A 27,994-nucleotide genomic window follows, 5' to 3' on the forward strand; every position below is an offset into this window, starting at 1 on the left:
TCTTCCCCAACAAACCATGTTCATCTATGTGTCTGATAATTCTGTTCTTAAACAGATACTGAAGTTAGGTTTACTGGCCTGTAATTGCCAGGATCATCTCTGGAGCCATTTTTAAAAAAAATGGCATCACATTGGCTATCCCCCAGTCATCTGGTACAGAAGCTGATTTAAATGATAGGTTACATACCACATTTAGTAGTTCTACAATTTCACATTTGAATTCCTTCAGAACTCTTGTGCAGGAGCTGCAGGTTTATAGAAATTTTGGTGGTGCCCAGAATACGCAGAGCCTGCACCCCTAAACTCTGCCCCCCCACCTGCCTAAGGCTCTGGGAGGGAGTTTGGGTTGGGGGGTGCAAGCCTTGAGTGGGAGCAGGATATTGGGGTGCAGGAGGTGTGCAGACTCTGGGAGGGAGTTTGAATGCAGAAGGTGTGAGAGGTTGGGCTCCAGGAGGGAGTTTGGGTGGGGAAGGGGGTCTGCGTTGAAGTTTGACTGCTGGGTGCAGGCTTTGGGCTGGGGCAGGGAGTGGAGGTGCAGGAGGGGGTGAGGGGTGCAGCCTCTGCGCGCTGCTACCCCCAGACACTGCCCTCGCAGCTTCCCTTTGGCTGCAGAGACGCTTGGGGTGGGAGCAGCACACATAGACTCAGACCCACTTCACCCAGGGGCCGCAGCGATGGGCCGACAGCCACGTGAAGCTAACAGGCAGGAAGCCACTCAGCTGCCAGTGGGGGGTGGGGCCCGGGCCATTTTAAATCGCTCGGGGATGCGCGGGGTGGAGTCCCCTGGGGTGGAAGGTGGGGCCAAGGGAGAGGCACAGCCTCATATATTGCTGGAGCCAAGCCCGGACCAGGAATATTCCTTGTGGCCAGGCTCCACGGGCCCATAGAACTTGCCGCCTATGCTCTTGGGTGAATACCATCTGATCCTGGAGACCTATTACGGTTTAGTTTATTAATTTATTTCAAAACCTCCTCTAATGACACCTCAGTCTAGGACAGTTCCTCAGATTTGTCACCTAAAAAGAATGGCTCAGGTTTGGGAATCTCCCTCACATCCTCAGCTGTGAAGACTGATGCAAATAATTGGTTTAATTTTTCCACAATGGCTTTATTGTCTTTGAGTGCTCTTTCAGCACTTGGATCGTCCAGTGGCCCATTGGCTGTTTAGCCAGCTTCCTGCTTCTGCTGTACTTAAACATATTTTTGCTATTACTTTTTTGAGTCTTTGGCTAGCTGTTCTTCAAATTATTTTTTGGCCTTCCTAATTATATTTTTTACACTTCATTTCTCAGAGTTTATACTCCTTTCTATTTTCCTCAATAGAATTTAACTTCCACTTTTTAAAGGATGCCTTTTTGCCTCTCACTGCTTCTTTTACTTTGTTGTTTAGCCACAGTGGCACTTTTTTGGTTCTCTTACTATGTTTTTTAATTTGGGGTATACAATTAAGTTGAGCCTCTATTATGGTGTCTTTAAGAAGTTTCCATGCAGCTTGCAGGGATTTCACTTTTGGCACTGTACCTTTTAATTTCTGTTTCACTAACTTCCTCATTTCCACATAGTTCCCCTTTCTGAAATTAAATGCTACTGTGGTGGGCTGTGGTGGTGTTTTCAGCACCACAGGGATGTTAAATTTATTTATATTATGGTCACTATTATCAAGTGGTTCAGCTACATTCACCTGTTGAACCAGATCCTGTGCTCCACTTAGGACTAAATTAAGAATTGCCTCTCCTTTTGTGGGTTCCAGGACAAGCTGCTCTAAGAAGCAGTCATTTAAAGGTGTCAAGAAACTTTCTCTCTCCATCCCATCCTGAGTTCACAAGTACCCAACCAATATGGGGATAGTTGAAATCCCCCATTATTATTGAGTTTTTTTATTTTCATAGCCTCTCTAATCTCCCAAAGCATTTCACAGTCACTATCACCATACTGGTCAGGTGGTTGGTAGTATATCCCTACTGCTATATTTTATAAGTTTAAAAAACAACATAACGCATCCATCAATCCATCAGCATTCATGTTGTACTCCCCATCAGCACCCGGCCTGGGCTGGGGAAGCTAATGATCCAACCAGTGGATCAAATTCAGTGATGAGTCCTGGTCACATGCCACCTGAGAAATGTTGCACATATGATAAGAAGAAGATTTTAGCCTTTATGTTCAATAAAACCATATAGTTGATATATCCAAAAGTCCTTTAAAATCTCCACTCTCCATACAGTCATCCTTCATTATACTTCCTCCCTCCATGAAAACAAATGGCCTTTGCCCTGAACATCAACTGATGAGGCTATTTTGGACCAAAGGGGAGCCAGAAGGAATGCCAATTTCAAGCTCTGGACACCTACCTTTTGGCTGTTCTTTCCGTTCAATCTTTTCTTGTTTTTCAGGTTTCTCTTTGTGAATTACTAGAAATACAAAATAGTGACAGTTATCTCTGTTACATACGCCACAAATCTAACTATTCCTTCAAAATGATAAAGGGAAAGTATTTGCAAGATACACTAATGGATTTCAGCTCTGAATCACAGATGCTAGTTTCTCATAAATAACAGCATTTTTTCTTAAATTTTCCTATTTGCTTACATGTACAACAGAAATATGGATTTTTTTTTCTAACAAATGAGCTTGTTTATGCTTGTGAAAATTGTTGGATCGTGTATTTGCACCGTAACTGACTATTCAGCTTAATCTCATTTGCAGGATTTGGTTTTGGTCCATTGCATAAGCATGCTGCTTTCGGATCCCAATGTGGGAAACTATTTTGACAGCAGCACTTTCTATTCTTAACAGAAAATGGCTCACACATTGCCTTCCAAGCTGTTTTTTATTTTTGGATGTTACTTCAACCAAAAAGACGGATTAGCAAGGGTACATGTCTGTAATAAGAACATAACATCAGAAGAATAGCTGTTTAAAACACAGTTAGCTGCACATCCTGCCTTTAGCAGAGAGACTTGATGCCTGTAGATAGCCAGCTGCTCACCCACATTATTGCACAAGAGTTTGGATATCACAGTATCCCAGCTCATAAAGAACTGCATGTACAAATAACCACCACCACAAAACCCCCATGAAGGACTAAGTTGGTGGCATTTCATGGAAAAAGGAAGAGACATTTTCTCTCCTCACCTCAATTTTCTGGCAAAAACTAAAATAGAGTTATGCCAAGTGGATGACTTGTCACTTTTGCATGCATATACAGCAACATTCCTGCCCTGCTCTACTCACAATTATTTTTTAGCAAATTTTACTTTATCAGAGGTGCTAAGAAAAAACACAAATGACATGATTTTCTTGTTTAAATATTTCTTCCTAAAATCATGACTCAGTGCGTATTTCATTAAACCAAATGTTTGTTGCAAATGTTCCCTAATTTCATCATTTCCTCACATGGGAAAATGTTAGCAAATAAAATATCAATAACAATTGACAATAACAATAACAATAACAAGCGAACAATTTTTATTACTACTCACTAGTGTAATGGGAAGAAGTAGAGGACTTTTCAAAGCCACCTAAATGATTTGGATACCCAATTTACACTATAATGAACCGGAATTGAGGATGGGATCCAATCCAACTTTTAGGAACAATATCATGATCCACAAAGAGAAGTTAGGCACCTAGGCTCCCTACACAATGAATGGGGAAAGATAAGTGCCTTAGAATGAATCCACAAAAGCCCACACACTAGATGGGGAGCCACCTAAGCTAACCAATGGGAGCAGCTGTCAAAAGGGGTGTGTCCTAAATCCTGTTCCTCTTTGGGAGACAGCCCCTAAATTTGGGCTGAAGGGAAGTGTCTATTTCTGCTTAGTGAACAGGAACCTCCTGGACTCAGGCATGTTAGGAGCCTCTTGCAGGAATGAGGAGAGGTGGTGGTGATGCAGCTGCTGCCATCCACCTTATAACTTTTAACCCAATGACTAGAGCACTTGCTTGGGAAGTGGAAGCTCGAAGTTCAATTCCTCTGTCTGCCAGAGGTGGGAGACCCCTCTTTAAATCCTAAGGAGAGTTCTCTAAACACTGAGCTACAAGGAGGCCCCACAGCAGACTGTCCCAATCTCTTATGCTGAAGCTGTTCCACTGTGGATGTGGATAAATAATAAAAGTGATTGGAGCAGGGAGACTGGACCCTGGGTCTTCCACCTCCCAGGTGGATGCCTAACCCCTGAGTCATTCTCACTCTCTCTCTGGCCCAATAACTATTTAAGTATTTATCCATAGTGAAACAGTCATTTGGGCCAGAGAGTGAGAGAGAAAGAGAGAGAGAGAGAACAAGCAAAAGAATGACTCTGTAGTCCAGTGGATAGGGAAAAAGCTTTCACAAGGGACATGGATGGATTCCCCACTATCCAATAGTTCACTAGTTAGAGCACTCTTCTGAGATGCGGGAATTGAACCAACATCTATCACATTCCAAGCAAGCATCTACTCATTATGTTAAAAGTTTTTAAAGGTGGGCACTAGCACCTCCTCCTCCAGCCAGATTTTGAATGGGACCCAATCCAGTAGGCAACCTCTGAGTACAGCTACCAAACTGGGCCCCATATGTGACTTAGGCAGACTAATGTCCATCTTTCTTCAGGGGGGAATCACTCTGAGGCCTAGTGAGGAGATATACATCCAGACACCTAGAGGGAGGCAGCAGGGCACATGCCTAGAGGCAGAAACATAGGTGTCTAGAGAACATTTATCCTAAAAACTTAATGCCAAGTGAGTTTAGGTGCCTAGTGGGTTTGGCAAGAGTTTTGTGGAACGCAGTAGATCCAAAACTGGGATTTAGATGCCTATGTCTGGGGTTTAAGTGCTAAAGTGTCTTGATGGATCTGTGCCGGAGTGTCCAAATCCCTTACATGGCTTTGAAAACCACATAAGTAATGTACTCTCACAGACTTTGGGGATTCAGTGTGTATTTTAGGATGCTCAATCGTATAACAAGAAAAAGTAAGGTGGTGCCCCCTGTCATTACCCCTTTTGGCAGGGGTAAGTATGTTGAAGCAGTAAACAGGACTACATGCTCTTGCACGATGGCTGCATGTAAAAAAAGCAGCAAATTCAATTAAGGTGCACAACTTTTCATAGAGCTGTGCTGCCAGCTTTTTAGAGAAAGTCAGCACAATTCTGCAGCTGACAGATTTCCTACTAGTTGTTCATCCTCTATGGTGCATAAGCTTTTTTACTTTTGATGACACTCCTTGTAAATGCTAGAAAGAATAGCTGAACTATGCAGAACAAAAAGAAAAGGAGTACTTGTGGCACCTTAGAGATGTGTTAGTCACTCCACTTCCCTATGGCATTTCCCTATTTCATGTTTTGGCATCAGAGACCAAAATGAACCTTGAAAGAGACATGCTGAGTACAAAGACACAAATTATGCAGAGAGGGCCTGTTTCTCATTTACACTAAGACCCATGTATACCCTCATGGTAGGCTGCATAAAGGGTCCTTAAAGTAGTTATGAATGTAATTTATGCCCATTTTAAGGTCCTTTTGCATTACCAGAGTGGTATAAAGTGACCTTAGCATAAATGAAAATATGTATGCTTCTGTAGGCCGCAAGGTAAATGCAGGGAGTGCAGACAAATTGGCTCTTTTGTGAGGGATTAAAAGTTTGATGAAGCTGGGCATGTAGCCTGGAATGTGGATAAGCATTGTAGAAGGCTGGCATAAGCATTTTTTTTTTTACAGTAAGCTGAAAGAGTGTTCTAATTAGTCTGAGAGTCTTATCCTCCATGTTGGTATCACAGTAGCCTCAGAATATGGTAATCTCAGCTTGTAGAGTTTAGCACTACCTCATATGGAGACGGTCAGAGCTATGACTTCAGGCAACAAATTTATCTGGGAAGGGCAGGTGTTGCCAAAATTAAAGTGCTGTGGTGATGAGGCATTTTTGACTCCTCAATCACAATGAAAGTCTGCAGCAGTCAGGCCACCTGACTCCACTGAGGCCTTTTGATCTAATACATTTAAATGTCACATTTTCATAAATTAAACTAATTAAAATAAACTCACTGCTTTTTATGGAATCTCTCATATTCAACTTTAGAAGGGAGGCCTCAAAGCCATATTACATACAATACCTCAATTTCTACAGACGTGGAGGCCTGGATGGGTAGGTGCCACATTTTTTCACCACTAGCAGGAGTCAGGCTAGAATAATGTGAGTATCCTTCTCTTCTAGTGTGCTTAAATCATCCACTTAACAAAGCTCTCAGTCTCAGTCTGACCAGGGCTGGGCAGGTCCTAAAATCAAGATTGAGTCTTTGCATAGCAATGAAGTTATGCTACTGGCAGACATATCTGGATTTATATACAGCACTTCTGTATACAAAATTGGGAAATGCCAGGTTTAAGGTTGCCTGTGCAACCTTAATTTGGCCCGCTTGTGCCTAAGGATTATGATATAGCCCTGGATCTAAAAAGGGACTTAGGTATTGTGTGACATGTAGCACCTAGAAAAATGACTGGACTTCACAAAGCTTGAGTTAGATGCCCAGGCTCCATATAGAATGCATGGGGAGAGCTAGTCATTTAAAAAGAAAAGGAGTACTTGTGGCACCTTAGAGACTAACAAATTTATTAGAGCATAAGCTTTCGTGAGCTACAGCTCACTTCATCGGATGCATTTAAGTGAGCTGTAGCTCACGAAAGCTTATGCTCTAATAAATTTGTTAGTCTCTAAGGTGCCACAAGTACTCCTTTTCTTTTTGCGAATACAGACTAACACGGCTGCTACTCTGAAACTAGTCATTTAAGAATGGGATCCACAGAGACTAGTGCGCTAGGCAGCTTCCTGCCTATGCTATCCAATAGCAGATGCCGATGAGAGGGTTGTATCCTAAACTCTGCCCTCTCTGAGAGTAAGGCACCTAAATCCAAACTGCAGGGAGGTGTCTAACTATGCTTGGGATCCACAACTAGGAACCCTCTCCTGGATTTTCACAGCTAAGCCATTTTTTGCAAGAAAAACCAGAGGAAGAAGTGGTGATTGTGCTACAGCTTCCCTCATAGCTTTTAATCCAGTGGTTAGATCACTCAGATGAGATGTGTAAGATCCAGGTTCAATTCTCATTACATCTGACAGGGAGGAAAGATTCAAACAGGGGTCTCCCACTTCTCAGGCACATGTCCTAACCACTGGGCTATAGGATAGTCTTGTATAAGTGTCTCTAATCTCTCTTGTTGAATCTGGTGCACTTTTGATAAATAATTAAAACTGTCATTGGGCCAACAAAAGAGACTGACTCTGTAGCGTGGGGGTTTGGGCACCCACATGGGAGAGCCAAGATCCAATTCCTCTATTCCAATGACTATTTAAATATTTATCCAGACTGGAGCAACTTCAACTGGGGATTGAGAGAGAGAGAGAGAGAGAGAGACTTTACTAAACTCTGTGAGATTCAACACCATTGTTTTTCTTTTTGCTGTTCCCTGACTTGCTCACCTTCCAATTTCTGCCACAAAGGAGGTCCCACAGACAGTCTCCTTCATTACACATCCCTGATTCATTCCCTGAGCACCATCTGTCCTGTGTACTGAATTCTTGACTTTGCAACTTTAACATTCCTTTAATGTAGTGTTTGGTAATAGCTTATGCACAGTAGATATAGGCCCAAAACAGAAACACTGAGCAGGTCCCACAAAACTTTGGGAAGATGACTGCTCCAGATATGTTTCAGCAATCCTGATTCAGCATTCAGGATCATCTCTATAATAAACTTACATTAGTACCCCCAAATCTAAACACTTCTGCCAAGAAATGTGCTCCCTAGCTGGGGAGGTAGGTTGGCTGCTACAGAGCCGTGGAACCTGGAAACCTAGAGAGCCCTGTTTCTCAAGCTCCCCACCAGCCTGGCTGCCAAGAAGCTGCAGAGCTCAGGGAGGCAGGTTGATGAGCTGTGAGGAAACCAGGCTGTCTGGCCAGCCAGCCTGTCTGGTTTCCATCAAATGTTTTTCAAAAGATTTTCGATCAGCTCTAACATTAGGGTTGCAAAGTCAAACCCTCAGAAGTTCAGAAAAGCCAGCATTAAGCCTTACTGTACAACCTTAATTCAACTCCTTTGTGCATGTGCCATTATCATATGGTCTTCAATTGTATGATCACATCCTTTTTTGGGGGGAGGAGGTGAGGACAAGATCCCTAACTCATCCAGTGCACAGTACATTCTGAAAATTAAGAAGCAAAAGCAAAACTAGTTCTGCTGCACTGGCACAAATTGTGATTTCCCATAGTTTGGGCAAATCTGGCTGATTTCCATGTGAATAGAAAAAAAGCACTTCTTTTATTTTCCTCCCGCCAAATTTCAAATCCCAAACCATGGAGATGTTGGAGTTGTTGAGAAAAACAGCTGGAATGTGTTTTTAATAATACTGACAACATTTTCTCTGTCCCTAGTCTCATTTTTTGAAATTGCTTAACCATTTTTGATGAAACTTTAAAAAAAATGTAGAGAGGGGCAGAGAGCAAGCATGGAAAATTTCATCCTGAATGGTTAAAGTGTGGCAAACTTGTAAGAAATTGAGCACAGAAGCATATAATGGAAAGTGTTAAGACTTCTTAACTATATACTATTCTAGGCATTGCTACCCACTTCACCTACAATAAAAAACAGATGTGAGCGGTACATTTCTGATATTTTCCAAAACACTAATCATCTGATAGTATATTTAATCTGCACCAAATGAAAAAAAAAGTACAGGGGAGTCAAATTTAGTCTGCTCAGTTAAAAAGTTGGAGAGCGTGTTGAGTAACATTTCTGTGCCCAAAATGAGCAAGGGAAAAAAGAGATTAAGGAGGCATTAATTCCATATCTTAGCAAAGTAAAAATAGTTCTCAGCTTAGTAAGACTTAGGGTGATGAGTGTAGTACAGAAGAAGAAGAGAATGTTTGCTCCAATTAACCGAATTAGGGCTTGTCTACACAGGGACATCCAGGAAATGCTGAATTAACTAAAGCTGTGAAGTTAAAGCACATTAAACCTCTGTGTGGACACTCCCATTCAGAAGTAATACAGCCTTAGTTCATTATAGCTTCCTTCTTCAAGTAAGATTACAATGTAGTGAACTAAGGCCACTATACATCTGAATGAGAAGGTACACACAAGGGTTTAATGTGCTTTAATTTACATGCTTTAACTTCAACACCTTTAGTTAATTCATCTTAACATTCCTGAGTGTGTCCGTGTTGACAAGCCCTATAATGAAGCTTAAAATTAGATTTGTGCAAAGGTCACATTGAATGTAAAACCTACTTGAACTGAGACGTGAGCTTGAGGACTGATTCATTTGTGAACCGCAGTGTATTCTTAACAAAAGTTTATGAATTTACAGTCTTGGATTTGTAGCTGTGCATACAACTTCAGAAACCCTCTCTCTCCTCCCTTTTTAAATTAAAGTGAGAGCCCTCTTGCTCCTTTCCCTTGGGATACCTCCAACAGATGTTCGAGTGGAGCTGGTTGCCAACTCCTAGCATGTTAGTATTCAGAGGGTTGCCAAGTTATGGCTGATGTCTCCTCCTCAGTCCTAACATATCATTTTATGAAGAGGGTAAAAATTCCATTGTCACATAGGAAGTGAGAATAAAGAAAGAGCCCCTTATCGCACTTGGCTTTACTTGAGGTAGCCTCATAATCCTTAGCATAATTTCTAGGTAAAAAGCAAACATACCCAATGCCTAATATTGTGGTTATGAGCTTTCATGTTAAGGATTATTGATGTTCTTTCAATCCTACCCAAGCAGAGCCTGCTGGCAGTGAGAGCAGGATGGTCACTGTGCTCCTGCTTTGGGAGCCAGAGGGAAAATGGCAACAGCCTATTCTGGTGGATCCTCAAAAAAGCTGATGAGGGAGAGAAAAGCCCTGGTTCCCTTAAAATCCTTAGGGGATGGGAGTGGGACATCAAGTCCCAGGAAGAAGGTACGGGAGGGTGAAAAGTAAGAACATAGAATCATAGGACTGGAAGGGACTTCAAGAGGTTATCTAGTCCAGTCCCCTGCACTCAAGGCAGGACTAAGTATTAGTTAGACCATTCCTGACAGGTGTTTATTTAACCTGCTCTTAAAAATCTCCAATGATGGAGATTCCACAACCTTCCTAGGCAATTTATTCCAGTGCTTAACCACCCTGAGAGTTAGGAAGTTTTTCCTAATGTCCAACCTAAACCACCCTTGCTGCAATCTAAGCCCATTGTTTCTTGTCCTATCCTCAGAGGTTAAGAACAATTTTTCTCCCTCCTCCTTGTAACAATCTTTTATGTACTTGAAAACTGAAACTGTTATGATGTCCCCTCTCAGTTATTTCTTTTCCAGACTAAACAGAACCCAGTTTTTTCAATCTTCCCTCATAGGTCATGTTTTCTAGACCTTTAATTTCTGTTGCTCTTCTCTGGACTCTCTCCAATTTGTCCACATCTTTCCTGAAATGTGGCACCCAGAACTGGACACAGTTCTCCAATTGAGGCCTAATCAGCGCGTAAGAACATAAGAACATTTGTTTCCTAAAATAAGGATAGGTTTAGCCTATGATGTTATCTGGTTTAGCTGCATTTTCTATGGTGGTATACTACTACTCTGTGTTCTGCAAAAGAATTCCTCTCTATGAGCCAGGTGTTACCAGGGCACTTACCCAGCTTCTGAGTTTGATGCATTTGAAATTTAGTGAGTTTCCTGTCCATGTCATATAATAAGATCTTCAGTTTTTGTACATCCATTATTTCATCACAACTCCAAATCAGAGTTGGATTGAATTATTTTCATAAATCAGAATGGTCTTTTAAAGGAAAACTCTATATGGATGCTCTGAGCATTCTGACTATACAGCCTCTCTCTGATATTTTGAGTTATACCATTCCTAGGGAGTTTGCCCCACAACATAGGTATATTCCATAGAAGGACAACACAAGCTATTGATAATTAATAAATACTGTGACATCATTCCTTAAATCACTGTGTTTTTAAGGCACTACTGTTAGAATAAGTGCTTTGTTGGATCTGTTCTCAGATTATTCCCTTTCCTTAAAATACATTTTTCTAAGTACAGTAACTGTATTTTACTTTGCAATTAGTAGTTTCAGACAAGATTTGAATAAAATGTTTAATTATAGGCAAAGCTAACAGTGTAAAGTTGCCTAATACTTTTCATTATAAGACCCTGTTTTCAGTTGCTTTTGGCTTGCCCAGATTTTAAATATTGGGTTGAAATTTTCCATGCCAAGTGTCTGTTTCAGGCTGAATTTGTTTTTGAAAATTACAGAAAAATTGGTTCAGTTGTTTCAAGAATGAGATTATGGAAAAAATTATTTTTTTGCCCATAATAAACAATTCTTACAACCATTTTTATTGAGAAGTTGTAATGCCTCCACATGCTTCAGAAGAGAGACTTGAAATTAGGCAGAGAAATTTCCCTAGTATCAGAAAGGTGTTTTTTACTCTCTCCATGAAAATTCACAGAAATTTGGCCAAGTTATAAACCTCTGAAAATTGCCACTTGCACATGCTCTGGACAGGTTTGTTAGAGGCCGACAGCAACATTTTCCAAAGATTTCTTTGCACTGAGCATGCTCCAGCCTGGGGCTGCAGAGTCTGAATAGGATTTTTCTGGTTGCCAGGGAGCACTGTGGCCATAAGAACTGAGAGTAGGACAACTGTCTTTCCTGTAACATAGTATAGTATCTTGTCAATAAAAACTGAATTTTAATACCTATATAAACAGAGACCAAATCAAGGCTGCCTGGGCAATTTTTATTTTGACAATTTTTAAACTTCTGAGTGCTTGACTATGCAACCCTAATGTTCTTTTAATGTAGGTTTTTATGTAATTATATTTCGAGACAGATGAATAGGTAGACTGGGGCCTATTGGGGTCAAGGGCTATGTCTTTATATGTGGCCATACAATGCATAGTTCAATAAGGCCCTGATCCTGATTAGGAACTTCCTGAATGCTCCTGCAATATAATATAATTTTAATAAATATGTTATCTATTACAAACACGTATATAAATAGTAATTACCTTTTGGTGCTGGTTTTTCAAGTTTTTCTTGTCTGTCAGGCTTGTCTTTACGAATTTCTGGAAAGAACACAATTAATAGTTTATTTATTGGGAGGGGGGAAAACTCTCAAATAGCAATAAAGGAAATAAATTATAATAAAAATAACAAATAAATTATAAAGATATATTAAAGATTCATGGATCTCTAAGCTGTATATTTGGAATCATATGTGACAAAATTCTGGCCATATACAAAGCATTATTCTCAATGTGTATTATTGTTTCTATAATTCATAACTTTTTATTCATTCCTAAGAGTAGGAAAAAAGTATATCCTTGTTTTAAAAAAGACCTTCCTGCCATTAACTATTATGGATTCTACACTGTAAATACCTTGCAAAAGGTCACACTTAATATTAAGTGCCTACAATAAAGATTCAGTTTTAAATAAAGTAATACAGTTATGTATCAATTGTTTTGTTTACATGTAAAACTATATAAAATATATAAAGAGTTATTGAATTTCAATAAAAATGTTCTTACTCAGCATTTGTGATTATATTTAATAAACATTGAATAATTACTGAAACTAAATGCACATCTTCGATTTATCAAGACAGACATTTCATGTTAAATATAAATTTCATTCACTTAGGTGTATATTTAAAATTTAAGTTCCTTTGGGGAGAGAATGTATTTTTTCTGTATTTTGCATAGGCCCGGGACCCATTAACATTGGAATAACAGGTAATAATGCTTAGATTTTATAACATATAATAGAGATAAGTTTCCAGAACTGAGGGTCAGAGCCCATAGCAATGACAAATCATACAATATTATACCATAATGGGCAAACTTTACTGATTAATTTAAATTAACTGATTGCCTGGGACTTGTTTTGATCGAAAGAATGAAATGCAGTGATAGGAAATTCAAAGAATGCAGCTGTATCAAAATGTTTAACTGGTCTGTCTTTAAGTAACTTTTAAAAACTGCAATTAATGTTGAATGGTTGATTATGGTATTCTAATTTATACATCCCAATCAGGACAGGCTATATTACATTTTTACCTCACTTTTCTACAATAACTCAATGTACAGATCCTAGAATTATTCCAACACTATCAAATCTTAAAAATCATGGGCAGCTTGTTATTGTACTTGTCTTGCCCACATGAAAACAAACACAAATTCAGATATATCTCACAACATTACCTTTTGTGTGCTTTCCAGTATTTACACTGGAATATCTCCTTCCCCAAAATCGACATCTTCCATTTTTTTGGAGGGCTTATATAACCCAAACAACAAAGCACAGCCCTGTTCCACAGTTTACATCATAGGTGCTGAGTCTGTGGGTTCTCCTGGGCTCAAACACCCACACGAAAAAATAGGCACTGCTCTGCAACCACCAGCCACAGGTATTCAGCAGGGCCCTGGGGCTGGCCGCTGATCAGCTGTTCAGTGGCTGACAGGAGGCACTTGGGGGAGGGTGGAGAGGAACCAGTGGCGGGTGGGGGGCCATTGTGGGAGGGGGCAGAGCAGGGTGAGAAGAGTCTGAGAGAGGGCGGAGCCTCCGGGAAGGGGTGGAGTGGGGCGGGGCCTGGGGGCAGAACCAGAATAGAGCACCCATCAGGAAAAATAAGAGTCAGCACCTATGGTCTACATAATTTAGAAGTTAACTTATTTAAGCCCTGGACTGGAGAATGCTTGTGTAAAACTGACATACCCTGGTTGTCGGCATACAGGATTGAACCTGGGACCTCAGTGCATGAGCCTCTACTGCATGAGCTAAAAGCCATATGGCTCTTAGCTAAGGCTGTAAAGCAGACTCATTAATCACTCTCTCTCTTTCTCTCGGTGCCACTAGATGGGACAGAACACCACACCCAGGAGGTGTGTGGATTACACTTGCTTGTCTTAATGTTTTAGCAATTGTCTGCTCTCCTGTCAGCCCACAAAATACTGTGCCATTTCTTCTGTAGAAAATCTCATCTGTGACTTTGGTACTATACTAGTGCCTTAGGCCTTATCCTTGATTTCATCTCATGTATCAAAAATATAATCATGACAAACAAAGACCATTTATATTATACAGACTTTAAAAACAGATATCTCCACCTCCCGCCAAAAATCAAGGTTCCGGTTGCTAACATTTGGGAAAAAATAACAAGTGATATCAAAGTGGACATTTGGTAAACCCATTAAGACTATGTAGACTATCTGCATTAGTGTCATATGAGCACACCTCCTGGAATGTGAAACTGATATCAGACACTAGACCAAATTAATCCCTGATGTGAGCAGGTGCAACTCCTACTAAAGTCAATGGGAGGTGCATCCCCTTACTTAAGGGCTAGGTTTGGCTTTCCTGTTTCCAATTACAAGATCACTCATCACAAAATTAATCTAACAGAGACAGAGGAAAAACATACTGCATCTACTGGACAGTAAGGGCCCAATCTACTGCTCTCTGAAGTCAGTGGGAGTCTTCCCGTTGTCTTCCATAGACACTGGTTCAGGACATAAAATCATGTGCATTGCTTAATAGGGTAAATGGGAAAGATAAATTTCTATATTCCATTAACAGATTGATCAGCTGCACAGATTTGTCCACTGACTGCTGAGAATCAATACCTATCAGTCAATTTCAAGAAGTATTTGCTATCTAAAATAAAATTTGTGTCAGGTTTACAAAAAAGCATAATAGTGCTATATCACCAGTCTCTACTGCCTTCAAATCAGCACTCATTCTTTCTGCAAAGAGGTAAAAATACCTATTAAAGAGTAGCAGAGGCCTAGATATGCATCATTACCAGTCATCAATGCAGAGTAAGAAGATAAACTGGCCATGAGATCCCAATGACCCCATCTTCACATGTATAGCATTTTGGTTGTTCCATAGGCCTCCGAATTCAGACTACAAAGAAATCACCCAATTTATAGACTCCTGTTACAACTGAGTTTGGTTTGTTTTCTTCCTGCAATTATATCAGTATTTTTCTCCCAGTCACTGCTAGTGTCCACAAGTTTTACTCATGGCTTCTAGTGCATTCTAACATGTGCTTTTTTGGCTCTGTTTTTACAGTTCTTTTGATAATTTAATGTACATGAAAGATGTTAATGGACACCATTAGAGACATGAAATCTTTGAATATATCCACAAAGTAAGGACAACAGGGACAGAAGGTATTTAAATTGCTCCACACAGTCTCATCACTGTCCCTCAGTCCTCACATGGAGGGCATATCTCTAGTCATGAGAGGATACAAAGGATGAACTACCCCATCACGTTTACAGAAAAAAAAATTATAAGTTAAAGTTACACCCACCCTAATTTAACTTACATCTTCTTGCTTTTGTGATTGCTCCTCAGCATGTTAGACCAAGTGAGACTTCCTTACGTGTACAGGATTGTCTACACTGGACATTTTTTCATCAAATTAACAAAAAGTAGGTAACACACTGATAAAGTCGAGTGCAGACAATTCCCCAAAAGTTGTTTCCAAGATAAATTTATGCTTTCCCCTAAGTTAAGTCTGGAGTAGATATACACAGAGAGAGCAATGGGGATCCACAAAGAGACTTAGGCATTGCAGTGCTTAGAAAATTGCTGGAACATCACAAACCTGACTTAGGTGCCTAGTCTCCCTATAAAATGCACAGGCAGAAATAGGCTTCTAAGGTTACGTCTACACTACAAGCTAGGGATCTGGTTCCCAGCTCATGTAGACATACTCATGCTAGCTCTCATCTAGGCTAGCATGCTAAAAATAGTAGTGTAGTTATGGTAACATGGGCAGCGGTAGCATGGGCTAGCCACCTTCAGTACATACCCACAGAGCTCAGGTGAGTTGCACTTGGGGTGGCTAGCCTATACTGCTGCTTGCTGTGCCTGTGGTACTACTATTTTTAGCTCGATGAAAGCTATCACAAGGATAGCAAACTGGGAATCACTTCCCTAGATCCTAGTGTAGATGTAGCCTAAGAATGGAATCCACAAAAGTAGGACACTAGGCGGGGACAATGGGAGATGCTGATGAGAGGGATGTATCCTAAACCCCACCTCTCTCATGGAGACACATAGGTCCAGGCTGCAGGGAGGCACCTATGTTAGAGTGTTTTAACCACAAAACCAGTATTTTTCAGCCTAGGGGATCACAAACCCCAGGGGCCTTGCAAGTGCATGGCCAGCATGCCACATGGGGCCCCATGAAGCTAATTTACATGCTTGAGCCCCCCACAGTGGGGCTTGGGGCTGTCAGTCCCAGATAGCCAGGCTGTGATCCACTCAGTGGCCGGGCTCCAGGCAGCAGTGCTTGGGCTTGACCTGTCAGCCCTGCAGTGGGGTTCAGACTGTCAGCCCCCATGAGGTGAGGCAAGGCGAGGTGAAGCTTGAGCTGCAGCTCAACCCCCCACCATGGTGGGGCTCAGGCTTCAGTCCCAGGTAGTCGGGCTCGGGCTTCAGTCCTGGCAGAGGATTTTGGCTTCAAGCAGCAGGGGCTTGGGGAGGAAGCACCACCTCCACCCCCTGACTCACTTCAGGAGGCCACCCAGCCTGTGGGTTAATACACCTCGGTGCCCAATACTGGCTCCGTCTCCAAAGATCTTCACATGTGCCTTCTGTGAGGCCCCAGCGAGTTGAAGGCTGGCCCTGCTTCAAGCAAACATATAACTTCACAGAACCACATGCTGCTTCCTGTCCAGACAGCGTTGTTGTTCTTCGTGGCTAGCAAGTAGTACTGTATGCACATTTTTCAGCGAGGCCTTCTTGTGCAATGGATAAATTTTTAAAGAGAGCTCAACCAAGTACTTCACAGAATGAAAGAGTAAAGAAGATGAAGTGCAGAAAATACGATTCCAGCTATTCAATGTACGGTTTTACAGCAATTGAAAATAAACCTTATTGAGTTGTGGGTGGTGAAGTGCTAAGTGCTGAAAGCATGAAACCTTCTAAATTAATTCGGCATTTGGAAAGTAAACATCCATAATTAAAGAACAAGCCTTTTGAGTTCTTTAAGAGAAAACTGAACAGCTTGAAAAGACAGCAAACACTGATTTGGAATACAAGTAATGTCAGTAAGAATGCTCTTGAAGCGTCATATCTCGGATCCCTTCTCATATTACCCAAACATGTAAGAAACATACAATAGCTGAGAATCTCATACTTCCTGTTGGCATTTGCCATGCTTACCAGCCTGCTCGGCCATAAAGAGGCAGATAAGCTTAAAGCTATTCCTTTATCAAAGATACTGTTTCGAGGTGTATTAAGGAAATGGCTGATGACATTCATGAGCAGTTGAAAGAAAAGTTAAAATGATGTTTAGTTTGATGAATCAGCAGATGTTTCAGGCTTAGCACAGTTCTTAGCTTTCGTTCAATATAATTCAGATGCTACCGTTGAGGAAAACGTGCTCTTCTGTAAACCGCTGCCTAGCCACACAACTGGTGAATGTCTATTTAACCGTTTATTGAAGCTACCAAATATATTGAAATAGATTGGGGAAAACATATTCTCTATGCAGTAATGGTGCCAAATCAATGACTGGAAAGAACAGCGGGCTTGTTTCAAGATGAGAAACCATGATAGATTCATAGATTAATAGATACTAAGGTCAGAAGGGACCATTCTGATCATCTAGTCTGACCTCCTGCACAGTGCAGGCCACAGAATCTCACCCACCCACTCCTATGAAAAGCCTCACCCATGTCTGAGCTATTGAAGTCCTCAAATCATGGTTCAAAGACTTCAAGGAGCAGAGAAGCCTCCCTCAAGTCAACCATGCCCCATGCTACAGAGGAAGGCGAAAAACCTCCAGGGCCTCTCCAATCTGCCCTGGAGGAAAATTCCTTCCCGACCTCAAATATGACAATCAGCTAAACCCTGAGCATATGGGCAAGATTCACCAGCCACATACCCAGGAAAGAATTTTCTGTAGTAACTCAGATCCCATCCATCTAATATCCCATCTCAGAGGATTTGGCCTATTTACCCTGAATATTTAAAGATCAATTACTTACCAAAATCCCTTATCCCATCATACCATCTCCTCCATAAACTTATCAAGTAGAATCTTAAAACCAGATAGATCTTTTGCCCCCACTGCTTCCCTTGGAAGGCTATTCCAAAACTTCACTCCTCTGATGGTTAAAAACCTTGGTCTGATTTCAAGTCTAAACTTCCTGGTGGCCAGTTTATACCCATTTGTTCTTGTGTCCACATTGGTGCGGAGCTGAAATAATTCCTCTCCCTCTCCTGTATTTATCCCTCTGATATATTTATAGAGAGCAATCATATCTCCCCTCAACCTTCTTTTAGTTAGGCTAAATAAGCCAAGCTCCTTAAGACTCCTTTCATAAGACAAGTTTTCCATTCCTCGGATCATCCTAGTAGCCCTTCTCTGTACCTGCTCCAGCTTGAATTCATCCTTTTTAAACATGGGAGACCAGAACTGCACACAGTATTCTAGGTGAGGTCTCACCAGTGCCTTGTATAACGGTACTAAAACCTCCTTATCCCTACTGGAAATGCCTCTCCTGATGCATCCCAATACCCCATTAGCTTTTTTCACAGCCATATCACATTGGCAGCTCATAGTCATCCTATGATCAACTAATACTCCAAGGTCCTTCTCCTCTTCCGTTACTTCTAATTGATGCGTCCCCAACTTATAACTAAAATTCTTGTTATTAATCCCTAAATGCATAACCTTACACTTCTCACTATTAAATTTCATCCTATTACTATTACTCCAGTTTACAAGGTCATCCAGAGGCGACCTTGTCTTATGTCTCATGCCGTTTGGACCCATTGCTTTTTTACATCGGCAAGCACTCACTGCAAAAAGAATGCCTTCTAAGTTGTGTCAGGTGCTTGATGAGTCTGTAAAAGTTGTGAATTTCATAAAAATTCGGCCTCTATCAGCTTGCCTGTATGTGTGAAATAGGTGCACTTCATAAAATTCTTTTCTTGCACACTGAAGTGAGAGGGATTTAATGGGGGAAAGTGTTAAGCAGACTTTTTGAATTGTGAGCTGAAGTACTTGTTCCTACAGGATCTCGGGTCTCCTTTTGCTAAATCGTTCAGTGACCCACCATGGCTTCTTCAGTCAACTTACTTAGCAGTCATGTGAATGAGTTGAATACGAGTTTTCAAGGACCACACAAAAACGTAATTGTGTTGGGAGACAAGGAAAGAAGCTTCTTTGGAAAGAAGTTTGAAGCCTGGTCTGCTCAGCTTCAGAGTGAAAACTTCAAGTAATTTTCTCTGAGTTGCGAGTACATGAAACTGATTGCTGATGACAAGAGTGTGGACATTAAACAATTAAAACCATTATGATTGAACATATATTTAAACTTAATAAGCAGCTCCGAGATTACTTCCTACCTGACGATGAAGAACTTGGCAGGAGGTGAATAATTAATTTGTTCAACAAAAGAGTAGTTGAGTCTGTCGAACTCACAGGGAGCCTGCAAGATAACTGGTCGAGCTTTCATCTGATAAAATGCTTCAGTGTTCATTTCCTTCAAAAGACATGTGCATACTTTGGAAGGCACAGAAGCATAAGTTTTTCAAATTTGTAACTGAAGCTTTGAAAGTTTTAATCCTGTTCACAACATCACATTTATGTAAATTGTGATTCCCATCGACAGTTGCGATAAAGAAAAGCAACTAAATAAATAATCGTGGAGAACGACCTGCTGCTGAGTGTCTTTAATTCAACCCACCGTAAAAATTTAGCTGGTAAAAAAGAAGCACAAGTGTTTCATTGACGGACTCTGTAAGACTTGTAATTTGTAAAAAGTGAACTTATAGTTTCTTTCTATGTAAAAATAAACTTTGTCTGGCACACGCATTTGTTTTCTAACCTTCAATTATTTGCATAGGTTTTAAATATTAGTTTATTAACACTAGTGGGACAGTATTATTCATAATTTACTTAATGCTATTTAAGGTATGGGGTCACAATTTTTTCAAGTCTTAGTCGGGGGGGTCCCAATTTTTTTTTTTTTTAAGTTCAAAGGGGATCGCCAGCACAAAAAAGTTGAGAAACGCTGCACTACACTATGGGATACTCTGATGTGGATCTCTGTCTCTCTTCTTGAAGCTTCTCCACTTTAATTAAATATTATATGGGCCACAGAAAGTGTGAGAACACTTTGTAGCCCAGTGGTTAAGGCACTCACCTGAGAGGCAGTAGACCCTAGCCAAATCCTTTCCGCTCATCAAGAAAAAAGAGGAATTGAACCTGGTCTCCACATCCCAGGTGAGTAACCCAGTGTTTCCCAAACAGCAGGCCCGGACCTACCAGTGATTCATGGGAAATTCTAGAAGCATTGCTGCATTAACCCATCATTGTTCAAACATACACGTCTCCCAGCCTGGTGCAGAGGGGAGGCCCCAGGGCAAGGGGAGCCAGTTGGAGAGCAAACCCAGCCTGCAGTGGCAGTAGGGTTGTCAACCCTCCCGGTTTCACTGTGAGTCTCCGGGAATCAGGCTCTAACTCCCAGAAGCTACTGAAGCCAAACTGGGAGATTTTAGGCACCAAAATTCTGGCAGTGAAGCAGAGCCGCACCCCCTCCCACACCCCAACCCCCTATCTCTGCCCGGTGAAAGTGAGTGAGGGTGAGGGAGAGCGAACAATGGAGGGAAGGGGGATGGAATGAGCCGGGTGGGGCCTCAGAGAATGGGAAGGGCAGGGGACAGGGCAGGGGTGTTTGTTTGATTAGACAGTTGGCAACCCTAAGCAGCAGCTTCTGAACTATGGGGCTGGGTCCAGCTCCACACACTAAGTATTGTGACCTGGTGCACAGGGCCATAGTATTACTCAGGTTTAGCCCAGCCACTCCCTCTATCATGAGGAAGAGGTGGCCAAACCAAATCTGAGGGTCACTGTGACCTGTATGCCAGGTCTCAATGCCTGGAATGGGAAGGCAGGCCCAGTCGTGCAGGACAGGAAGCACCACTGTGGGTTGACTGCTAGTCAGGCTCACTCTCCAACTCCTCCCTCTCATCCCTCCATTCAGGGCCTCCCCTCCACACCAGGGTAGGATTAGAGTTGTAAAGGAGGCATGTATGTAATGGTGGTTCACAAAAAGAGATGAAACACAGCTGGTGGGTCATCTTAGTAAAACTTTCTGAACCACTGCCCTAAGCACTAGGCTAGAAATTAAGGGAGGTCCCCTCCTCTCCCTGGTCATTTTGTGTGGAGTTAGACAACCTCTGAGCATGATTACCTGACAGGGTCCTAAAGGGAAGATAGGCATTCCTCCACCTAGCTCCCCCCAGTTTGTGGTTGCTCTGAGGCTTAGGCCTGAGATAGGAATTTGGATCCCTACAGTAAGGCACCAGTGCGCACGCCCAGAGGCAGGAAGTTATATGCCCAGGGAACATTTACAGCACAAATTAAGATACCAGTTGACCACATTGCACCTTTAAGCAGGGGGCGGTGGGATTTTTCTGGCTGACCAAATGAAGGGAACAGTGCTTTATGGCCAGGCAGTGGGAGAGAGGTCAAACTCATGCAAAAGGGGAAAAGAGGCCAGTGTAGCCACACTGACACATCCCCTGGAAACCGGATGGGCAGAAGTGTTTAAAAGGGCAGCCCTGTGTGTGAAGCCCCATTTTACACAGAGCAGGCAGAGGCAGCACCCACCCTCCCTCCCCTTTAGGTGTTGAAATACCAGGTTTGGTAAGACCTGCTATGGGCATTGCATTAGCCACCCCTTTTTTCAAGGGTGGCTGGGAAGGAATTTTTCCCTTACCACCAGATTGACCTTCGCCATAGTGGGTTAGGGAGGGCTTTGTTGACGTGTGGCATGAAGAGCGGTAGACTGTATGTCACAACTCCTGATGTAAGTGTGGGGCGGATGTCCAGTGCAGGTACTCCATAGAGAAGGGATACAGTGACCAGATATATGGCTTGGTTAAGGACTTAAAAAGGTGTTAGTTAAAGGAATGGAACTGAGGGGCAGTGGGGTTGGGGCTCCTATGAATAGTACAGCAGCGAACTAACTCCCCTTTCTTATAGCCCACCTTAACCCTCCTACAAGGTGGGTGGATGGTAAGGTCCAAGGAATGGGTTGGCTGGGGTACTTGGTTGGAAAAAGTGGGCAGTGGCAGAAGCCCCCTAAGTGGTTATTGAATGAACCTGGGGTTATCTGCACTGTGCATTTTTATCTGCCAGATAGTCCCATCTAATGATAAAGTCGCAATCTGTTAAAACCACATCAAATGTCCTTTTTTCGATATAGCTGGACAAGTGAGTTTAGACACCTACAGGGTTAGGCAGCAGCTGAATGGGGCAGTTGTGGATTACAGTGATGCCTAAAACTGGACCATACAAGCCTAAATCCCTTTGTAGATCTGAGCCAGCGTGTGTACGTAGCTCTAGAGCAGTGTAAGGAGAGCATATCTTACGTAGCTTCACATATCATTTCTGAATCTGGCCCATAGACTGATAAATTTTATGCTATTAGTCGAATCATGCACACAGGTTCAAACATTTGCGGACTGTTAGGAGATCCTCAACTGGTGTAAACTAGCATAGCTCTACTGACTTCAAATTATTCAAATACATTGCTTGCCTCCTCAACCCATCCCTGTCAAAATCCAAGGAAATCCTTGTATTTCAGATATAGTCTTTGTTTGTTTGGTTTTCCCCTTGTAATGGTTTAAGTGGATCACATAGTAATTTATTTCAAAAGTGTTCATATACCCAATATGGTAAATACAGCAGATAACCTAAATTGACCCCATGACACATCAGAGGCAGATCCAATCTGCCATGAATATTTCTGAACAAACTATATAACTGAGATAACTCCCCACCAGAAACATTCAAGATTTCTGAATGGATTATCTAACCTACAGCAACACTTACAACACAACATATCATGAAAAGTCCTAAAAAAAAATTGAATATATAAAATACACTTTGAACTTGCAAAATTTGCCTTCACTAGGATTTTTTCCTTAATCTCTGTAGGCAGTTGGAGCCAGCAGAAAATATGACACTCTAGAACACATTATTTCTGCACATTACAAGTTAAATGTTACCAGCAGAAACAAGTATATGTTTCTATGTTGATTGAATTTGATTAATTTACAAGCCATAAAATGGTAACAGCTAACTAACTCCAAATATTTATAATAGCAAAACATCAGATTTTTCTATTGAGGATTTTTTCTCTGCAGTTTTGATACTCTGTGTCTTCCCTTTATGACAAATAGTTTTAATTTTCTAGTAATCACATCATATCTTATTTCTGAGTTGACAAAGCAGCTGTAATATCATAGAAGACTTACATGGCCAGTTTAAAGCACACAATTTATCTCTATCAATGTGACATACTGTTAATAAATCCTAAATATTATGAATTCATGTTTAGAAAAATGACAGAATCAAGCAGCAGCAAGGATAATCTTTGTCACCAAGGCAACCATCCTGATTCTTGATGAGATGGCAGCACAGTTTATTACATTATTGCAAAGGAATATGTATTTTAAAAGATTTATTTCATTGTTAGATTTTCTAGTTATCAAGCAGGCTTTAAAAATTATCATTTTCCCAATGTTGCTGGCTTTTAGAAGGGACAAAGAGTTTATTTCCTAAAATGTGGGCACTGCTTGACTTATCTAGCATTCTGAGGCTATACAGAACATGCAATATAATTGTTTTAAATGCCTCCAAGAAGAAAAGCTAGCAGCCTGCTCGCCAACCATTTTCAAACTCTGACAGGAGCTACATTCACTGACTATATTGTTAGAAGGTCTACACAGCTGTATGTTGTTGATCCAAAAGAAGCTGATAGCCTGATGACAGTCAGATTTACATGGGCTAAATCTGCAGCTTGATTGAAAATCCCTGCTGAACAAGCAGTTTTGGAAGCTCTTCTTCTCATCCCTCCTTGCTTCCTCCCCACCCAGCCTTTACCATGTTAATTTTCTTTATCAAGAGTTTACAGTGTCTACTAACAGCCCTGCTCTCCCTGTGCACTACAAAGACCAAGCATTAGTAAGAGAAGGGAGGGGGAAAGAGAAGTAAATTATAGTTTCCTGAAGCATTTTATACTAGAGGTGCACTCTCAGCACAGTTCAGCCTCACATTAGTATGAATAAAGACCCTTTATGATGAGGCAGGAGGAGGTTTTTATACTTCCATCAACAAATACAGTGATTCATTTCCTGTCTGCTTATTTTACTGTGTTGTTTGACTGCTCACTGTTAATAAGTATTCAGTTGTAATAACATGCATTATGGTAGCACCTAAAGGACCAAACTGAGGACAGGGCCCATTGTGTTAGGCACTGCACCTGCACACAATGAGAGACTGTCCCTTCTCCAAAGAGCTTACAATATAAACCAAACAAACAAAAACAAAGAAGAAGAATATAGTAGAAAGGAAATATTATTGTTCCCATTTCCTAAATAGGGAGCTTTATGATTAAATGACTTACCGATGGTCACACAGGAAACCAATATCAGAGCTGGTGACTGAACTCTGATCCTCTGAAGCCTAGTCTGGTCCCTTAACCACCATCTCTCTGCTTTAATATTAGCCAGTCACTCTGAGAGTGAATTGTGGTTTTAATATCAACAATTGTTTTAAATTTCATCAGTTGAGATTTGATTGATTTTAAGGGGTTATATTTCTATATGTCTTTTGCTGAGTAAACTATACCAACTGATCTTGGTTTCAGGCTGTGTTTGTTCTCCTCCCCCCCACCCCACACACATGCCTTTTGCTATACAAAACAAAAATGACTTTTATAGGCAGTGAGGCTAAACATTTTGACCCAGATCTACAAAGGTGTTTAGGCTCCTAACTTCCACTAAAATCAATGGAAGTTAGGAGCCTAAACATCTTTATGGATCTGGACCTTTGAGTGTTTAAAACCTTCAGTTTCTCAAAAATGTACATATGTGAAAAGGGGAATGGACCCTACCCAAAGGGCCTGCTAAGATTAGGGTTAATTACTCTGCCTCCTGCAGCCAGAAGCCCTAAAGCTGCTGCCCACGACTAAGCTGAACTATATCCCTGCTGGTTTATCTAGCCTACCTAGCAACAGGTGCATGATTATCCTGGCAAGTTGCTGGGGGTGTAAACGAACCACAAAGCGAGAGCTGGAATGAGCTGGGTTAGGAGCTTCAGAGGGGTCATTTTCAACTTGCTCTTAGACATTGTCTTTATAGAGAATTGTAGTCAATTCTCCCCTTGTTAGTCTCCTTAGCAGACATTCAAAACTGTACAACTGTGATCTAGCTCTACTGTAGGTGGAAGAGGCTGGTTAGGATGAAAGCTATTTTAATCGGGGTGTAGGGGGAAAATATTTTGTACAAAAGACTCATTCCCAACAAAATGTTAACATTCCATGGAGCCACAGTCTATGCAAAACACCAAATCTTTATAGTAGCCGCAATACAAAAAAATAAATGGCAAATATTTCTGACTGTGAGAATTAACTCTGAGATTACATCTACCCTATGGCCATGCTTTTGGGACTGGCCAAAGAGTTGATGGTGTAGACTTTAAAATAAGCTATATCTTTTATGCTCCCCTGATCATTGGAGCTGCCAAGATTAAGTTGAAGTTGCCTCACACATGCTCTAATTTATAGCGAAAGACAATAACTCCTGGAGGGCTTTTATGGCAGCTGGAGATAGCCAGAATGCAGCAGTGATCGAGCTATGCCTCCTTTCCTTGAGATAGTCCCCTCCACTGAGTGGTGTAGGGCCAGACCGAGAGGCTTTGTGCTACTCTACACCTTAAGCAAATCTTCAGATGGCCACTGAAACCAGAATTAGGCCTGCTTTGTGCGGCAGAAACAGTGCAAAACAAATTTAGTATCGATTAGGATCTGACCCTACACATTTTAAGTTATCTCTTAGCATTGGTGGAGCTCCACCCCAGCTATCCATGGTAAAAACATTAGCAGAGACTGACCAGCAGCATATCTATCATCAATCCCATAAGAGTTTTGATCATGAGGTGATATTTTGATAATCGCCAAATTTTCCAGCTTGTGGGGAGAGAATTATCCCCATTCCCCCACAATCTCCTGCATACCTACAAAGAAACTAAAGCTAAATTTGATATGACCCTCTCTGTTTATATGCTACTACTTTGGGATCAATGAAATATATGCCTTTTTTCCATCTGGTATGACTCAAATCATATTCTTTCTGCTACAAAATAAAATGTTTTTGTTCTGGGGTCTCAAGGAGAGATGGGGTGATAAAGCAATACATTACTATTTTTAGTCATTAAAGGAGAATTTTATTATTAAGTCATGGAACATTGGCACTGATCTTTTACCATGGTAATGATGTGCCTGGGCATTTTAATATATATAGTAGGTCAGTCAAAAATGTTCCACTCTAAATGATTTCCATGAAACACTGGGATTTTGAGTAAATACAATTTTTCAAAGTGTTTACTTTCCATGGAAAATACTAGATTCAGCTATACCGCCTTGGTGTCTCCTGGAAATTGTGGTTCATCATGATGCACTGCCCCCTCCCCCACATCACAAAGTGAGACCATGGTGCATCATGGGATATGTAGGCCAACTAGGGAGCCTGGCCTCATCTGTCTTAGATTATTAATAAGAGTACAGACAACTGGCAGGGTCCTTGTTTTGCAGCAGCTACTCAACTGGAAAGTCAATGTAAACACACCACTGTTATTGGATTCACTCACCTCATTCTTGGGGCCTGATGTGCAAAATAAAGTTTCTATATATGCTGTGCATTCTGGGGTACAAAACTCTGGAGAGTAAGAGAAGAGACTGCTTGCCACCTCTCCTACCCCTGAAATCAATAGGAGGAAGTGAAGAGCCATTGGGTTTGCTCTGAAGAAAAATTACAGGACCCCAGAATCTCCTTAGAGAGGATTTTGATCAGAAGGAAGCACCTGTTATTCTTATGGAAAGTAAGACATTTCTTCATGTCTTTCCCTAACTCCCACCTACTAAGTCTGATTTTCAGGCTCTCTTCATTCCAACTGTGGCACAATGGACCCCCAACCAGAAAAGAGATCAGACTCACATCCTCCTCTTCTCTCTTTAACAGCAACAAACTCAGCTACTCTCTGCTGTGGAAGGAGCACAAATTAAAAGAGTTCAGTAGCGTCATTTGGACTGTGATATGCTGGAGGGAAGCTAAACTCTCTGAAACCCCAAGTGCTACTACACTTCTGTCCAAAGGATCTTTAATGACCACATGGAGTCAGGAACTCTTTTTTTTTTTTTTTGCATCTTTCACAAGAAAGCAGTAAATTTTGGATTGGAATGCCCTGTGACATCAACCCAAGTTAAAAATCTTTCTTCCCACAGTGAAATGAAAAGAAAGAAAGAAAGAAAGAAAGAAAGAAAGAAAGAAAGAAAGAAAGAAAGAAAGAAAGAAAGAAAGAAAACAAAGCTTGGAATTGAAAATTCACTCTTGCCTAAGGATAGGTAGTTGTGTTTTCTTTAGATAATCTGAAAAATATTTTCTTCATATTCTAAAGTGTTCCCCTTATAGCGTATATGCTATTGCTGTTTTGATCAGTATAAATAGCAAGATGGGATTGTCAAGAGAACATTAACAACAGAAATTGATGATAACAAAAATCAAATAAAAAACTATCTGGGGAAGTAGTTTTTTTCTGTGGTTTTGGCATTCATTCAGTTCTGAAGATATTTTTTAAAGACATTGCTCCTTACAGAAAAATTCACAACACACTTTATAGTGAGAAGAAGCTTAAAGAGAAATAGAGAACACTTTACAGAGCTGGGAAAGAAGAACTCTTATGCAGAAAAAAGAATATTGCCATATGGAGATATAAAAGAAAACACTAAAGATGCAAATAAGTATATACTCTCGGGATGAGTGCATGAAATAATTAATTTCCCAAATCACAAACATCAGCCATATAGGCAAATTCAATAAGGGGCCATACTTTTCAGGTTGCATTCATGCTATTCAAATATTTGCTTTCCTAGTCTATTTGCAGCTT

General features: G+C 41.1%; 1 protein-coding gene across 2 annotated transcripts in view; it reads right to left on the reverse strand.

The window, feature by feature from the left end:
- Positions 1-27,994, reverse strand: part of TRDN (triadin) — a 108,601-nt gene that overhangs the window by 17,742 nt on the left and 62,865 nt on the right. For both annotated transcript variants that reach the window (XM_043510898.1, XM_043510897.1), the window contains 2 exons: positions 12,018-12,074; positions 2,352-2,411 (listed from right to left, as the gene is read on the reverse strand). In XM_043510898.1, the coding sequence (XP_043366833.1) occupies positions 2,352-2,411; positions 12,018-12,074 (117 nt within the window). The remainder of the gene's footprint in view (positions 1-2,351; positions 2,412-12,017; positions 12,075-27,994) is intronic.

Source organism: Dermochelys coriacea, chromosome 3, assembly GCF_009764565.3.
Source record: "Dermochelys coriacea isolate rDerCor1 chromosome 3, rDerCor1.pri.v4, whole genome shotgun sequence".
NCBI classification, from domain to species: Eukaryota; Metazoa; Chordata; order Testudines; family Dermochelyidae; genus Dermochelys; species Dermochelys coriacea.